Source organism: Amphiprion ocellaris, chromosome 19 (genome assembly GCF_022539595.1).
Source record: "Amphiprion ocellaris isolate individual 3 ecotype Okinawa chromosome 19, ASM2253959v1, whole genome shotgun sequence".
Lineage (NCBI taxonomy): Eukaryota > Metazoa > Chordata > Actinopteri > Pomacentridae > Amphiprion > Amphiprion ocellaris.
Window position 1 is genome coordinate 14759517 of NC_072784.1, and position 18211 is coordinate 14777727.

General features: G+C 38.7%; 1 protein-coding gene, 1 long non-coding RNA gene and 1 other non-coding gene across 5 annotated transcripts in view; 2 read left to right on the top strand and 1 right to left on the bottom strand.

The window, feature by feature from the left end:
• The first annotated feature begins 993 nt into the window (after window positions 1-993).
• The window catches only part of kcnh6a (potassium voltage-gated channel, subfamily H (eag-related), member 6a), a 35460-nt gene continuing 18242 nt past the window's right edge, over window positions 994-18211 (top strand). For 2 of the 3 annotated variants that reach the window (XM_023299480.3, XM_023299481.3), the window contains exons 1-6: window positions 995-1522; window positions 5794-6024; window positions 8396-8545; window positions 9943-10046; window positions 11193-11499; window positions 12556-12758. In XM_023299480.3, coding sequence (XP_023155248.1) covers window positions 1447-1522; window positions 5794-6024; window positions 8396-8545; window positions 9943-10046; window positions 11193-11499; window positions 12556-12758 — 1071 coding nt within the window. In that variant the 5' untranslated portion in view covers window positions 995-1446. Of the gene's footprint in view, window positions 1523-5793; window positions 6025-8395; window positions 8546-9942; window positions 10047-11192; window positions 11500-12555; window positions 12759-18211 lie in introns of all 3 variants that reach the window. The other variant, XM_023299482.3, reaches the window with a different exon arrangement.
• LOC118469623 (uncharacterized) lies at window positions 2702-5887 on the bottom strand. Its single transcript, XR_004846555.2, has 3 exons — window positions 5748-5887; window positions 4515-4639; window positions 2702-3056 (listed from the first exon to the last, which is right to left on the bottom strand). It is a non-coding gene; the product is annotated as an uncharacterized LOC118469623 (long non-coding RNA).
• Window positions 8285-8356, top strand: trnac-gca (transfer RNA cysteine (anticodon GCA)). Its single transcript has one exon. It is a non-coding gene; the product is annotated as a tRNA-Cys (tRNA).

An 18211-nucleotide genomic window follows, 5' to 3' on the forward strand; every position in this document is an offset into this window, starting at 1 on the left:
CCCTGAAAATTTCATCCAAATTCGTTAGTCCGTTGTTGACTAATGTTGCACACAGACAGACAGACAGACAGACAGACAGACAGACAGACAGACAGACAGACAGACAGACAGACAGACAGAAGCTGATGGTCACATAACTCCACCACATTCCTTGGTGGAGAAATAATTTGTTGATTGTAAAAAAAGAGAAACAAGTACATAATGTCCCCATCAATGAAATGACACCACTTTAGTGTATTTAAGGCAACTAAATATCTAGATATTTTTAGAGCTGTATTATGGCAATATGATCACTTTTACAGCTTTTGAATTTGACCGTGTTCCACAGTTGTTTTAATGTATTTTTCTTGCACTCTTTCCTATTGCCGCAATTTTTTAACCCGCTTTTTTATTGTGTATACAATTCATAAATAAAATGGTGGATAATGAATATATATCTATATCTATCTATCTATCTATCTATCTATCTATCTATCTATCTATCTATCTATCTATCTATCTATCTATCTATCTATCTATCCATCCATCCATCCATCCATCCATCCATCCATCCATCCATCCATCCATCCATCCATCCATCCATCCATCCATCCATCCATCCATCTATCTATCTATCTATCTATCTATCTATCTATCTATACACACACACACACACACACACATATATATTAAAGCAAATTAATTGGTTTTCTGTGATTTTACTCGATATTTTCTGTAATCATGGCAGATTTAAATGCACTTAAACAGTGCAATTTTACATTTTTTTTTACAATATTTTTTGTGATTTTACTCACTATTATCTGTAATTTACCAAGTAAAGAGAAATCTTCCAAATAACAGTTAATTGTTCACAAGACAACTTAAGACAATGCATTTTATACGGTGTGTTCCTTCTTGCCTGTAACCAGAAGTGAAGCCTCTTTATTGTGAAAGTCACACTAACGCTGCTGCTGCTGTCCTGCAGGTTGACGCAGCTGACAGGCGGTGAAGGGGGATGGATCAGGGGGTGGATCAGGGCTTCTGGCTCACAGCAGCTTCTTCTCCACCGTCCTTATCGCTCAGCTTCCAAACTTGAGGCAGAAAGCTGCGTTTATAAACCAACCTGACGGATCCTGCGCTCTGCGGCACAACTTCCCCCTCCAGCAGGTCTCCTCTCTGCTCCACGCTCACCGTGTTTGCAGCACCGTAGCTACTTTTTTTTTTGTTATCCCCGCAACATTATCAGCGTGCAACATCCTGCATCTGCCATCGCCCTGGCAACCGGTCCTCCTCTCCATCATCCTCCAGCTCCCTCAACACAGCAGCCTGCGAAGAACGACCCGCTTTTTTACGCACCAAGTGGAAACAGACCGTTTTCTTCCACCGATGGAACTTCAGATCTGTTTGCTGTTTGGTTTATTTTGAAAAGGTTCATGTGTCGGAGAAGTGTTTTCTGTCCGCACCAAAATGCCTGTGAGACGCGGTCATGTTGCGCTCCAGAACACCTACTTGGACACAATCATCAGGAAGTTCGACGAGCAAAGTAAGTGCGCATGAAAGTGAAGTTGGGAGTCTGTGGTGACTATTAAACTCCAAAAAGTGGCAACAAAAAACAGGAAGTTTTACAAAATGCATATTCAAGCTTCATTTTTTACATCCTACATAGCCATTTAAACCGTGATTGTCTTGATATGTTGAATTAAAATGATAAATTTGCACAGAAAAAGTGTTTAAATAGGAACTAAATTTAGTTTACTCCCAATTTGCAGAAGCACTGTGCCAAAAATATTTTTGTCTTATGTTTGTTAATGTAGTTAGAACCTTCTTGTTTGGCTTCATTTCCTTTATTTTTCACACATTTAGTCTTCAGATTCATTCAGTCCATCTTATTACCTGAACAGGTGGCACCCTGATAGGCTGCTTTTTCTTTTATTTACACCAGGCTACATTAAATATCCTGTATCAGACCCCTGCTGCTGCTTTTGTGGAGGTTATTGCACCTGCATGTGTGTTTGTTTGTCATTGCTCACCTCATGCCTTACAATATGTTCCATTAGCTCACATGTTCCAGTGGCAGCCAAGAGACACCACAAAAAAAAAGCCTTTCTCCTGCAATCACTGATAAAACACAGATGTTGCACGTGATCTCTACTTTGACCTCGGCTTTTGTTTTATGACTCTCCTGCCTAAAGCTCATTTCTTGCTCTTCAAACATTGCACAGTCTTTGTTCATGTCATTTGTCGTTTAAAAACATAAACGTCATTTACTGACCCACAAGACTGAAAATAATCCCGATTAGAAACATGGAAAACCAGTTGATTGATTAGAAGCTGGGGCCAGTAATGCTGCAAGTTCCTGCGTTATATAACACCTCTACTGTACCTCAATGTACACGTGCACGCGCGGCCACATGCACATGCGTGACCAGGTGAGTGCACGTGCCACGGCCGTGCTGCTAAGCAACGGTGTGACGATCAGCGTTTCCGCTTTGAGCCCCAGATAACGACTTTGGACAGGATGTGCTTTTCCACCAGAGGATCTCACCCACTTACTTTTAAGAGCCATGAGAAGAGTCTCCCCCCCCCACGCCACCGCCACCACCTCTGCTCTCATCAGCAGCAAACACACAACAGCTGTTTAACCCACTTCAACATAATAAAAGAGGTCAGTCGGAGGCTGCAGAGGTTACGTATGAACTTTTTATTCAGCTCATTGAACTCCCCCATTAGCGGCCTTCGAACAAAACCGTCCTAATTCACTTCATGCAGTGTTTTCTGGCCTAGTGGCTGTTTGCCGGTGACACAGTCCGTCAATAACGGGAGCTGGATGGTGTGTGAGCTCAGAAATACTATGAAGGAGAGCAGAGAAGCTCTCAGTCAAAGGTGTGACAGCCCAGGAGGAACCATTACTGTTGTAGCTGACGGTGTTGAGCCACAGCGTTTCCCACAGGAGCAGAGATTGGAGATGGTGGTTTGACCTCCTGTAGGGAGGATCATCATCTGCTGCCTGAAAGACACAGCAGCACATCCAAGATCTGCCGTCCAATTACAGACTTTTTCTCCAATTTGCACGGTTTCTACAAATTCAAACACACAAAGACTTTTAGTGACAGGCAGTTGGTCGTAATAGTTATTCTGTCGAATTACTGTCATTGTGACCTCTGAAAACAAAAAAAGATAATTGGCATTTTTGAAACACACACTGTCTCAAATGTTCATGCAAGTTCTTACTCTTTAACTGATGACAGAACTCCACAGCAGAATATGAGGTTTACTGTTTATTACTGTAGCTAGACTTTGCAATAATTCTCTATATTTCTCTATATTCTCCACTGTAATCAACAATAACTATAGTCATCTGTAAATTACAACATTATCTCCTTTTAAAACCATTAGCAGAAAACAATGCTGCAAATTCCTGCAATTTACCATAAATAACAATTCGCCTTTTATATTTATGATCCAGAATTCAGATATCCAAACTCTGATATTTTAAGGTGCATATCAGACTAAAACACTCAAAGCAACTGTTACATTTTTATACATCAGGAACCTTTATTGAAAGACAGCAATGTAATACAAATTAAAGTCTACTATATATATGTTTTGAGAAACCAAAGAAAAATTAATTACTGTAAAAACAATAAATAACAGGCCTATCAATCATATTCTTAGCTGTATAAGTCAATGCAAAAATTAGTAAAACAGCGTTCCATTAACTGTTGTGCGAAAATATTTCGTTCTCGTTACATGATCAGTTTCTACATTAGTCTGCTGTTAATCGTTATTCTTGTTTTTGCCTCTACAATGTTTCATATTTTACAGTTTTCACCATATTTTGGAAAAACAGATCATAACAGTTAGAATTTGGTCATATTTTTAAAGTAAATTTTTTTTATTATTATTGTGTTCATAACACAATCTTGAAAAAAACAGGCATTTTGTAGAATCACCATCATCTGGGTTTAAATTTAACAAAGAAGGACTTGTCACTTTTGCGCCATTAAAGAGTTAATTTGCCAAATAATACTTCAATTTGTAGCTGAAAGCATTCTGTCAAATACATTTCATTATGTGTTTGTACTAACAAAACCTTAAAATAATCATGTTGAAGATGCAAAAGTATCACAAATGACTGATTTGACTGTAAAGAATAACAGAATTTTATTGTCACTTGATGCCTAAAGGTGAAATCAGTGTTTGATAAAACATTGTATATAGATGTACATCTTTTTTTGGTTAGGTTTATGAAAAAGTTTCCTATTTTTGAAAACACTGCATTAAATAGCATTTAGTGTTCGCTGATAATTCATTGGCTGCTTGCAATTCAGTCAGCTACTGCACAGAATGAAAAATACAAAAACTTAACAAAAATACCCGGTATGCTCTCAGTACACACAGGCAGAATGACATTATGAGAACATGATTAAATTATATCAGAAACAAGTGCGTGTTTTTAAAGCTTTGTTTTAAAAATTCAGATAATCAGGCTAAAGCTGGCAAAAGTCAACAAGCTGTAAATTGTCAGAAGTTACCTGAGAGCGATGCAGAGGCTCTCAGGGTGAAGAGCCCACCTGCCTCCTCTCAGCCCCTCTGGAGAAACTGTGACGCTAACAGCATTAGCACCATGGAAAGGTGCACCTCATTAGTTCCACTTGAGCTGATTGTGGAGTGGAGAGCAGGAAGAATAGTTCATTAAAATGTCAGCTGCAAAGCCGAGCACAAGATTTCCAACACGCTGCACTGATCTGAGTGGATCTGATTCCGTCTTAAACAATGTGTAATCAGTGTCATTGTAAATGTTCTGTAAATATTCTCTCTTTCAGTTACTGGATCAAATGTGATTGTGTTAATTATGTACCAGTACTTCCCTGCAAAGCCAAGTAAAATTGAAATGGGAGTTAATTCCAGAATCTGACAATGTTTTACTGCATAAAATCTCATTTTGCCATAGAAATGATCATTATATGGCTTGCAAAGCGAGAAAACAGAGCAGAAGTTAAGCTGCCTGATGAAATAGCTACAACTAGCCTTAACTAAAGCTAAATTTGAATGTTTTTATGCCTCCCAGTGTGGAAACATTATGTTTTCATTTAGTCTGTCCTATTCTTGGAAGCACAATAAATCATTACATTCTTCATTACATCTGGCACAAAACATCAACAGATTCAAGGATGAACTGATAAGAATTTCATGGTCCAAGGCTAAGATCACTGTGACCTCAGCGGACATATTTACGACCGTAATTTATGAATTCATAGGTAATTCAAACAAGGTTTCACAACAATGTCTAATGGGATAAAATGATGAAGTGGTGACATTTTATTATGCTAGTCATAAACTTTATTTATGTTGCAGCTTTCAAAAAGGAAATTGGAAGTTGCCTTACAAAAAAAGAGCAACAATAAAACATTGCCAGCGACCATAAAATGTTAATAAAGTAGTAAAGTATTATACAAATGCCTGGGTAGATTTCAGCATGGTAGTAGCAAGAAATATCACTTTCAGCGATCCTTGTCAAGTAAATGTTGAATTATAATGTTTAAATATGAAACAAGAATGTTTATTTTATGTATTTATCTCATAAAAATGAACGTTGTTTTGTTATTATCAGATTTATCTCACTATATAATGTTTCATTTTTTAAAGCAAGAAACAAGGATTAACAATCAAATTTTTTCAGCATTTTCCCTGCAGGGAACAATGTGTTTTTCTGATTCTGATTAACTCCAACCAACAGTGACTGCACTGCCACTTGGATTTCTTACCTTTTTAAATCATCGCTTGACACAGCACTTTTTTTCAACTCCTCAGATCGCAAGTTTCTCATCGCCAACGCCCAGATGAAGAACTGCGGCATCATTTACTGCAACGAAGGCTTCTGCCAGATGTTCGGCTTCACCAGAGCGGAGATCATGCAGCAGCCCTGCACCTGCCAGTTCCTGGTGGGACCCGGCACCATGAAAAGCGCCCTCTCCCAGCTGGGTCAGGCTCTGCTGGGCTCCGAGGAGCGCAAGGTGGAGATCCTCTACTACTCCAAGGAAGGTAAGACACAAGGGGAGAGGAGAGGGAAGGTGAAACACAGCGAGGAGGGAGGCAGAGGAGCCTGTTTGCAGCCTCAGATTCCTGCGAAGGATCCGTCTGGCTGTTAGAAAAGCAGGCCGGCTGGACAGCTTGACTGTTATGAAGACGCTGTCACCATAATCACCCATATGTCCCACTGTTTGGTCCTGTTGATTGGACAGAATCCAGATCCAGACACTAACCACCGATTAGTCATTAGCTTCTCTTTCAGGTATTTTAAAATGTCTTAGTAGTGTCCATCAGTGTATTCGTTTTGATGGCAACCGGTATAAAGCAATGTGCACAAGGATGATTTTGGTACAGATCATTAACAAGGCAAGGCAGAAACATGTAGCTGGCTTTTTAAAAACTCAGCTTCCCCCTGTTTCTGTAGTTAATTAGCAACATGTAGTGTGTTCTGGGCACAGAGTCGCCCACCCAGAGAGAGACAGCAGGCAGACTCAGCATCATATTCCTAATCTCTTCTTAAGCCGTTTTTATTGGAGCACACTTGGTTTGGGTCCTCGTATCTCTGGATTAAACGTATTTCATTTGTAATACAAATACACACACACAAAACAATTATTTCTGTTCTTTGTATCAAAACTAGAAATGGAATAACTGTTTCAGGGGTCGGAATCAGAAAATGAAAAAACAATCAAAGGCAGTCTGCTTTTTTTGAAAAATGAAATCAAACAATCTATTCACACTTTCAGTTGCAAATTAAACATTAATAAAATAAAAGGAAAATGGCAAATTCCTTTTTTAGTTTCTGCTCACATTTTTCACTTGTTTCCATACTTCCATCTCATATCAACTCTGCGTAAACACAGCCTGCAGTTCAACCAATAAGTCCCTGAATTTTTCTCATGTGACTGTTTATAACTGAGTCATTAATGGCTTCACAGTTGCGTTGGTGACTGTAGAATATTTAGTTTTTTATGGAATCGTTTTAGTCCAAATGGTTTACATTTTGCAAATTTTTAAACGAGACACATATAATAAAATGATTTTGAATAATTAGCACAGTTTTCAGCTTAGATTCGTTTATTTTTCCCAACGAAACTGCACATGATTCATTCACGGATCATCAGAACATTGAAAGTCTAATATTTCTTAGTGTTTTTTCCAGTTTCTGGCTGATAGTGATTGTGTCATTTTGGTGATTTTTAAAAAAAATATATAATATGCCTTTCAAACTGACTAGTTCTGAAGGTTAAACTTTGCTTTTGAGTTGATGTTACATAACACCATTATCATTGTTGTTGTTGTTGTGGTTACAGGCAGTTTAATTAAATCTTTGGCAGTGAAAATGACCCAAGCTATTTTTAAATTATTCTTTGATATAAGCTCAACGTAGCTGCAGATCAGTGGTCAAGATGTAACTTTTACTGAAATGCTAATAATATTCAAGGAACAAAAACTAGCTCACAACAGATTCACCAGTCATTTACTAAATGTTATCTCCTCTTACGAGCCAATAACATCCTCTTGACTTAATTTTAACCGTAGGAAACAGACCGTCGTCTGCAGAGGTCTGTGTTTCACCTCCTTGATCTCCTTCACCTGCGAGCGATTAAATCCTTCTTCACCTGTTTATCTGTCGTTGGCATTAAGCCACTGAGCTGGAACCACATGTTGGAGAAAAGCAAACACTCCACCCAAGTACATTTGCTGTCCGTGCACAGACAGAAACACACGTGTAGGTTTTGTTACTTTACCCATCGGGGCGTGAGGCGTGCAGTCTGGAGTGCTGTTGTCATGGAAATGCGATCAGCATGCCAGCTCAAATCCGCATGCCGTTTATTTGTTTTGTCTCCTGCTTCCTACTGGGCTCCCCAACGGAACATGCAGGAACACAGAGTGAATGCAATGTGATTTAGAACAAGTCTGCAGTGGTTTTTTTTTTTCCTTTTCTTTACCTCCAGAATAAATCTGAGTTCCCTCAGAGTGGATACACAGCACTGAATGCAGACCCTGTGGATGTATAGTCCACTGTGTATGTGTGTGTGTGTGTGTGTGTGTGTGTGTGTTTGTGTGTCTGTCCTCTCTACTGCTTCTATTTTTAGACCACACTGATTGCACTGTGAAGTCAGACCTGACAGACGTGTTGCCATTTAACCTTTCTTAGCTTTCGGAGTTTGAAATCTTCACTCTCTCTCTCTCCTGTAACTCGTGATTTCCGCCCATAAAAACCTCACAAACTAGCTGATGTCACACTGTGTACACTTGCAGTGCATGAGGGGGTATAGCTCAGTGGTAGAGCATTTGACTGCAGATCAAGAGGTCCCTGGTTCAAATCCGGGTGCCCCCTGCTTTTCTATTGAAGCCCTTGTGTTTCTTCCCCCTACAGGGACCTGCAGACCCTGCCTGGTGGACATTGTACCAGTAAAAAATGAGGAAGGCCTCGTCATCATGTTCATCCTCGACTACCAGGAGCTCATCGATCCTGCTCTAAAGAAATCAGGCCTCAGGCAGAGAGTCACCCAAGGATGGATTTACTGTAAATCCTTTAACATTCCATATGTGTTTCATGTTTAGGGCAGCTCAGCCTTTCTCTGCTCCTGCGGAAGTTCAATTTGAAAGCGGAAACTCTATCTATTTTCCCTCAGAAATCTACAGTAATTAATAATCTTCACGTTTTCAGATTTAAAGTGGCAATAGACGACTTTGAATGCCTGTCTGAGGGTCACTCTTGCTTGTTTGAGTTCAGTTTCTATCATTTTCTCCAACAATGATCCTTTTTTTCTGTTGCCGGGTGGAGTTTTTGCAGTTATTCTGGTTGGTCTTTGTGCTGTAAATCATGTCATCATTTTCCGGGGAGATTTCATACCAGACAGAACTGCAAAGTGAGTCTTATAGGAAACCAGTCTAAACTCAGATATTATCATCATTCTGTTGCCATTACATCGTGCAAAAATTGGATTCATTCAACCTTAACTTTAACTCGGAGTACATTGTGGTGTGCACACGTCATTTTCAGTGTAGCTGAGTACAAAAAATAAAAGATGTAGGCAGACAAAGAAGAAACTTTGAAAATAATAAAGACAGAAAGTAGCACCAGTTACAGCATTTATAAGTTAAAACCAAAAGAATCAAGAGCAGCTGAATGTAAAATACGATTGAATTAAAAACCTACATTGCAATGAGGAAAGTAAACAGGTTGTTCTAGACTGCAGGTGCACACTGAGTAAGACGGGATTTTCCGAGCTTAGTAGAAACAGCTGCAATGTAATCCAATTATTTGAGTATGTTTGGAAAGGAACCACCTTTTTTTTTAAAAAAGCAACAAAGCAATTTAAGGGGGAATATAAATAAATTAATATCGCATAAATCAATAAAACCCAGTGTCTGTCAGCTTAATCTCTGCATACAGCCCATAAGTGATAAATATTGTAATTACTCACAGTAATAAATCTTAATGCAGAGTGATACATGGTGTGCAAGAGCTTTAGAGTCACAGCTGATAAATGCATGTATTAAAACGTCACCATAATCCAGTACTGATTGAATATGATAAGCCTGCAAAGGAAGCTAATTTGTTGTCCTCATTTTGTTATCAGTGTGCACGAGATATTTAAATATCAACTTCTTATTGATCCAAATTCTCAGACGTTTGTAGTCTGTAACTCAATATTTGTGTCATTTCGCTCAATCAACATTTACTTCATAATGATTGACAGTTAAAGCAAAAAGTCTTGTCTGTTGCCACTTTAACTGTTTCCAATCCTGTGGAAATGACCGAGCAGCTGGCTCACATACTCGTTAGCATTTTCCAGACAGACTTACGAGCAGAATGCATTTTGTGACTTTTGTCTAATCCAAGAAAGTTGGAGCTAAATTTGGAGAAGATAAATCTGGAGTTTTTGATAGCTACTGAGCTGAGTTTTTCCTCTTCAGGTCAGAATCGCAGGCTGAAGATGAGGCTGCCGGTGCTGCGGTCGATGCGACGGCCTTCACTCTCCAAAGATCAGTTTGAGGGCGTTGTAGTGGATTATCTTCAGGTGAGGTGGCACCTGCACATTCGCAACACTAAAAAGATCATGCATTTGAATGTAAACTTGCCTTGCATTCTGCTGGAGTACGCAGAGACATGTAGCAGAATACTGCACATTTCTTCTGCATGGTCTTTGCTATTACTGAATTTTACTGTTTGTACTGCTTCTACACTGACACTTAACACATGTACAAAAAGCACAAAACAAAACATGTTCTGCATTCCAATTATTTCCTAACAACAAAGTCTTTTGCTGCTGGCTTTTCACTCGTATATGCAATTACATATGCAATTCCATCCGTTCATTATGCCTCAAAAAGCAGCAAGACGTGTTTGAAATTCAAGGACTCATTTCTCTGCCCAAAAGACACCAAATGGAAGAATGGAAGGAAAAAAATCAACCGCTGCTCAGTTTATATTTCCTTCACTTCTGTTTATCCTCCTCTGGTGTTTTGATGAATGTCACCTTGTGTGAAAGTGTTTCCTGACGGGATCCGTACCTGACACTGGAACTGTACTGGATCAGCACAAATGTACATGTTGGGACTGTTGGAATTTACATGCTGGCAGCGACGTGACATTCCTTTTCTGTTTCAGTGCAGCTTCCCTGAAGTGCAAAGTACAGCCGAATACATTTAGAGGAGAAAACAAAATGCAAAGCAGCACATACTGTATGTGAGTTTTTTCTGCAACTAAAAAAAATCTTGCTAATGAGCCATCTCTAAAGGCATGAAGTATTCAGACACTGCAGACGCATGACCTTATACCATGGCCAAAAGTTTGATTTGAATAATTGGGAAGTCTGGGTCAAATGTGATTTTCTGCATTCTGGTGAATTTTTAAGCACCAGTTTGTGCCTTTTCTGCTTCTATTTAGTGTAACAATGTCTTTACTTATGTAAAGGAGAACACAGAATTAAGGAACTCTGTGACATTTTAAAAATGCTGTCGCATATATGGATCTAATTAGGTTTTTAACAATAGATTCAGATTTTTAGGTGCAAAATAGCCTCGTCCTTATCATGGTTTTGTTGTATATGTTCCCTTGCAATGTTATAGCAGTTTGCCAAAAATAATTCCAAGTATTCTGCTTCTTTCTCGGTTTAATACTATCGTACTCAAAGTAATGTCCTCTTGCTGTCTGTCCTTCACAGCCAAACAGTGAGGAAGTTCCTCTGAAGGAGTTTCGGATCCCGTCCAAGGAGAGCTGCATGCAGTCGGAGACGGAGGCTCTGATCGAGCAGGACCTGGACCCTCCCTCCCCGGCAGCCCAGTCCACCAAACGGCGCTCCCTGCTGGCCGACCGGCTGGACCCCTCCATGGCCTTCCCCAGGGGGACGATACCTCGGAGCTGCTCCAGGGACAGCGTTCGCAGCCTCAGACGAGCCTCGTCGCTGGATGACATCGATGGCATGAGAGCCGAGTGGAACAGTCGACCTGGAGACCCTCGAACCAACAGCAGTGAGTGTCAGAGTGAGATGAAATTGTGGATAAAATATGGATGTAATGTGAGGCTTGAGTTTTTCACAAATCATACTTTCATCATATTAGAGAAAGTCAATGTGTTTAAACTTCTAAAAGGAAAAAAAAGGCATCAGGTCAAACACACCACATCCCCTCACTGGTTGCCACTTTCATTTACAACAAAGATAATTACACTGATAGGGGATAATGGCTAATTATCATTATGCTACTATTAAATTAGCATTGGCAAGTTTCAGAAAAGATGAACGTTTAAGATAGATGTTAGTCAGGTTAATCACTGTTCTCAAAATGATATATAGTTGTTATGATTGCATGATTAGACAACAGTTGGTAGTACTAAATTATTCTCATGTGGCATCTTAGTGTCAATAAATGACAAGACTCTAATTTAAAGACAAAGAAGGGATCTCCTACTATTATTCCACCATTATTTTCTATATGTGGACACGATAAAATTGACAAAAATGCAAGAAAAGGTGATCTACAAGCAACAAAAAGTAGATTTCTCATCATGGTTCACTGACAAAACCTTATTCCTTATCAGACAAGGAAAAACATGATGAGATGTGTTAGATAGATCAGCTCTATAACAGAAAGAACATCTCTCTGAGCACGGCCAGCCGCCTGATGCTTGTTCCAGTGGACACACAATAATCACTTCCTCTGTGTTACACCTGTGTGACAGTTGCACATCAGTATATATCTGTTCTTCTTTTCTCTCGAGGGAAATATTTTATTTAGTGTATTTTGTGCCGGATGCAGGTTTTCAATCTCTCCCGTTGTGTGACTTTTTCTTTGATTTTCACCATGTTTGTGTGTCCATGATGTGACCTGATTCCACTGCTAAACTCAAGATATTGTAAATGGAATCAAAATGTACATGTATGTTTTTAGAAACCGTCATTGCACTAATAAAGAATTGAGTCGCTGTCAGTTTCTTAAAAATCTGACTATGATAGTTATTCATTTTTAGATGGCACCCCTCAATATAAATTTTCCTCTAACTGCTCTTGTTGTCCTTTTTTTCTGTAGATCTGAAGCCCAGCGTTCTGAACTCCACCTCGGACTCAGACCTGATGAGACACAGAACCATCGGTCGCATCCCTCAGGTTACCCTCACGTTCGGCTCAGACCGCATGAGACCTCCGTCGCCCACCGAGATTGAAATCATCGCTCCCAGCAAGATTAAGGATCGAACCCAGAACGTCACAGAGAAGGTCACTCAGGTAACACAGGTGAGATGTCTTTTACCATCTCAGGTTAAGACAGATCCCTTCTTTCTTTACACTACACGACTACTGCAGTCCTAATTTTGACATTCTTTATTGCTGCGTCTTTTAGTTTTTGAAAAATCCATTACACCCAGTGAGCTGCTATCGTATCTTCAAGGAGTGAAATAACTTGTCTCACCTGTGAGACTGGCTAGAAAACTCAATGTCTCTAACAGAAGAGTACCAGCATCCAAGTTTCTTGTTGTCTTTTCCATCGGTTAAAGGTTAATAACATACGTGCCTGCACCCGCTGAACAGCCATCAATGATAGAGCTCACTGGAAAAGAATGATTTGAAACCAGATGAAACTTAGAAGACTTGTATTTACTGTAATGACAAATAAGTCCAGCCATTAGGTGAGATTACGCCACGTTCCAGCACAGTTTCTCTTATTTCTGGAGTTTGGTGGAAAGATGTCCATATCATGATGACACAGAAGAAGGCAGATAACAGATTTTTCTTGGAAATTAGTGGGCAACATTATCTCAAGCAGATTTGTTGTATTTTTTTGCTTGTTTTAAGGTGTAAGAATGACCTAGTAATGGACTGACTGATTTGTTTTGCAGTGTATGATTAAAGTCAGGGTAAGCAGGATCGTAGGAACAGCCAGAGTTAGATTTTTATGCTAGATTTTCAACTAAAAAACAAAAACAAACCCAATCCCTCCCTGCAGGGCTTCCTCAAAAACACATGAATGCATTCTGTGACTGAAACAGGCTGCACCACCACATCTGCAAAATGTCTTATTTAAATATAGACTAACATATGATAAATCCCATCAGATAACACTTGCTGACAAGTATTGTACAATACAGGCAGGTAGCAAACATGAGGAGAACGGAAAACACAATGACAGATACACAAATACAAATGGATGCAATAATCGGGCTCTTTCAGCACAATGTCCACATCAAAAATCCCTATTTTTATAAATTACGATTTATTATTTATCAGAAAAAGTTTTTATATTTGCTGTATTTGAAAGAAAAATATGCATATTAAAGATTAAAAATTATAAATATCAATTTAAACTGTTTTTTTTTCCAGGTTCTCCCTCTTTTAAATTACAGACAATATCTGGTAAAATCACAGAAACATAATTAATTTAGACGCTAATGTCCGAATAAAAAATTTGTATTTTTCCAAACACTGATTTGTTCTTTTACAATGTCTCGTCATAACATCACACTGTATTTACAGCAGCTAAAATATAATAATTTTCAAGATATTTGCCATTATTTTCGCCATTTTTTTAATGCTGCCAGATTGTCACCAGTGTCACACAGGATTTTCTTTTTTTCTAACACTAGGTCATCTCAGTTGCAGTATCACAGCTGGTGAAATCCACAGTAGCAGCTGCCTTCACAACTCAAAGTATCACAGTAACGCTTCATAGGTAGAAAGAAAAAAAAAAAAAAACCTGTGGCTGACGGTGCTGACAGAGAACCAAACAAAGAAAAGGACTGGCTGATTGTTCAAAGTGTTCCCAGATAAAAATGGATTTATTTAAGCCGACTGCAGGTGACGATGAGGACGGTGGTGAAAAGGCAGAAACACCAGAGAGGAACAGAGCAGCTGCTTTGTCTACAAGATCTGAGCTATGAACCAGCTAAAGAACTAAATGTTTTGTTATTCTTGTAGTTTCAATGCCAGAGTCCTGCTGCAGATTTACAGATGTGACCAGTTTCAAGGCTTTACTCTCACACTCAGAGTTCAAACATTTAACAACATTCACACAAACGTATTATTGATTAAATAGTTTAAATCCAACATGTAAATTTAACTATTTTCTGCATCATAGCCTGTAATAAGGCATATGATATCTGATAAAATGTTTTGTGGAAAACCTACTAAATGTCTAAACTGCAGAGTTTTCTGTAATCAAAGTCAATATAGATTGATTCAGGTTGAAATCTTAGATTTACTGTAATTTCAGCACAGCAAACTGTTGCTTTTTCATGAACACAGACACTGACTCTGAGTTGAAAATGCATATCTTTTATACCCTGATTGATATCCATTCCTTTGATGTCAGGTATACACAATTTTTTTTTTGTTTTTTAGGGAATTTTCCGCTTTTATCTGTTAGTTTTGCCGTTATATAAGCATGGCCTCGTGGTCGACAGTAATTCAGTGTAACCGTTGTAACATAAATGTGACAAATCCTGGCCTGGGCTACTTTTACACTTATTAGTATTCAGTTTCATCTTAGTTTTAGTGTCATCATACCTGTCAGTTACATTATTAACATTATGTACCCAAGTTTTCTGCTGACATTCACATCTCTTATAGAAATGTGCTTTTTCCCACCTGGTCCGTTTCTCAGATTAGGACGTAATTTTTAATCCTGACCTCGATTGTGAGGTTAATTTTGCTTATTTTACAGAACAAAAAAATAAAAAAGTTAGATGCCTTACAGTTCTCTGATATCATTTAGCAGATGCTTTTATACCTGAGAGTAGATATAACACAAGCAAGGCTCTAGTCAGGAGAAAACAACCTGCATAAGTGCCATAAAACAAATTCAAATGTGATAAAACCTAGATGTCTACAGGCAGTGCGGGAAGCAGTAGGTTTGTTTGGGGTTTTTTTTCAAATTATTGTTTTTTTTTTTAGTTTGTCCAGTGCAAAGGGGTTCAGTGAAGAGCTGATTCTTTAGTCTTTTCTGAAAGACTGAGAGGGATTCTGCATATTGAACAGAGTTTGGTAACTCATACGACCACCAGAGAACCACAGAGGAGATGATCTAAACAGACAGATGGACAGGAAAGGGAAATAATGGAGGAGGAGGGAGCAGCACAAATCCAGTTACATGTGTATTATGTTCTTGTGTGACTGTGAAGTAAATTACTCACAGTACATTATTCGTATGATCAAGAAATTCCACTTTGAATTTTTACTTTCTGAACATGCAGACATAGATGGGAAAAGTGTGGAAATGTGGCTGAAATGAACAGATTTGTGTTGTTTTAAATGAAGGTTTTGTTGATCGACAAACCTGTTGAGTTTGTTTTACTTTGTCCTGCTTGACAACAAATTTCTAAAACATATATATAACATATTTTTGTCTTTTAGTTATCAGAGCTTCATTGATTGTCTTGTGTCGGGCTGTAAGGAGACTCTTAACACAAGTAACAAAAAGAAGTTCCTTTAATATATTGCATACTGTAGCTTTAATGATCCAGTTACCTTCCAGTCAACTTCAGCCTCGGATTTAGATGTTGTGGTAACCAAATTTCACAATATTTTGTCTGTGAGTGAAATGTGTCAGTCTGTCGACCTGGAAAAGCAATATGTCCAGTCCCATTACATTTCCTCTCATGTCCTCTGCTGGTTGATAAATCCAGACTGAATAATTATTGCTGTTGATCTTCGCCACACTGTCACATCCAGCCTGTCCCCGCATGGTTCAGACAGAGGAGTCTATAAATGGCAAACACGACATCAGCAGTTACAGGGTGACAGTGTGAACGAATAATCTCACCTGAGGTGCGACTTCTATGGCAACAGCAGCAGAACAAGCTCATCAGCCACCTGTCATCACGCCGCGGCGCCTCCACGCACATTTTGGCTCAGTGTAACTTCTAACATCGGAAAAAACGACCACAATGGAAAAACACCCCACTGCAAGTGAAGAGTTTATGGTTAAAACTTAAACAATTCTCTGTACAATATATCCATGTATAAGTAAAAGTACTAATGCCACAGAATTATTACACATTATGTCAAAAAAATTTGAAGATACAGAAAAAAAGGCAGTTTCTAGGTTCAAAAGCACTTTAAGAAATAAAAGTTAAAATCTGGCTTAAACTTAAACAGTTATCAGTAAAATATGCTCACATATAAGTAAAAGTAGCAATACTGAATAAATGTTACAGATTATTTAAAATGTTTTATGAAACAAAAAAAAATTTAAAGCAATTTTGAGATTTTGAAGAACTTTAAGAAATACTTTTTTATTAGAGTATTGCATAATTGTCTTTACAAGTAATATAACAATTTTTGTATATTGCAATATAATAAACAAATATATTTCCCAATCTATAATCATACAATATTAATACTATTATTTTTTTTTACAGATTTCACAAGTTTCTTACATGTAGAATACAGGTGTCAAATTGTATTCATAGTTCTTCAATAGTAGCTCACTGCCAATTGTGTGGAAGGTTGTGTGTAAATAAGTCTATAAATAGCAGCTTCTGCTACATTTGAGGCAAATTGTAAAGAAAACATTTGGTAAAAACATAGATGCAGATCATTTATCATTTGCTAAAATCTACAAAGATTTTACCAAACTGCTCCAACTGTAGCTCTTACATTACTGAGTGGATAAAAGTTCAATGACCTAAAACATCTAAAAGTATTGTAACAGTATTGTTCATGCACAAACACATGCCAAACTGTCCTGTAATGGCCTGTTTGGTCCAGTTTAATGCTGGCAGTCGGACACTCTGGGGCTCCCTAAGTGCATCACATTAACCCAGTTTATCAGAGGGGTTTCCATGAAGGTCAGTTGACCCTGTTTCCAACCAAACACAGCCAGAGAGGTTAGTTTCTGGGCTCAGTTATCTATTTGCTTGACTGGTCGGGTTCCTATTTAGCAGGATTTCTGAAAAACCTATTTGGATTTCAGTGAAACTAAAGCACTAGCCAAGGACGAGGTTGAGGCCTTTTGTAAAGAACTTTATATTTTGGTCCATAACTCCTCAAGTAGTTTACAAAAAGCGGTTTGTCACCTGGAAATTGGGCGTAATTAATTTTTAAAAAATTTAGTTTAAAGTTCATTTATAACCATCGATCATCTAAACTTCCCCATATTTGGCTTATATTTGTATGAGCAGTTAAATGCCAGTGATTTGGTACCAGATTTGTGTAGGTGTAGCCTCTCTGTCACAAACTGCCACAACTTTTTAGCACACGGTTAAATTTCAGAATTTCACCATGCTTGTGCATAAGTGCATTTGTCTTGCATAGTTTCAGATAATGGGCCTACATCTGCATGCTGTTTGCACAGCAGCCCTGTTTCCTTATGCGGCTGCTCTGTGACCGAACACTCGCTTCTTCTTCACGCCGGGAGCGATTGTGGCATCGACAGCCGGCTGTGACTCAGCGCACAATGTGGCAGCAGCGTGGCTCCTGTGGCCCTGGAAAAAGTGACTGCACAAACAGAAGGCCTCCTGAAAGGCCTGGCAGGACACTCGACTTGTTATCTCCACTCGCTGACGTCACCAGCAAGTTTGGATAAAAAGTGAGCGTTCGTCTGTGTTCGCGGCGGCGAGTGTTTAGATTTGTTTTACTTTCTGTTATGTTTCTGTCGGAAGGTGGACGGCACTTATTGCAGCGATCTGTCTCTGCTGTGTCCATCGCTGGACAGACCACACACAGTCTTCCTCACTTCTTCTTCATCCTAACAA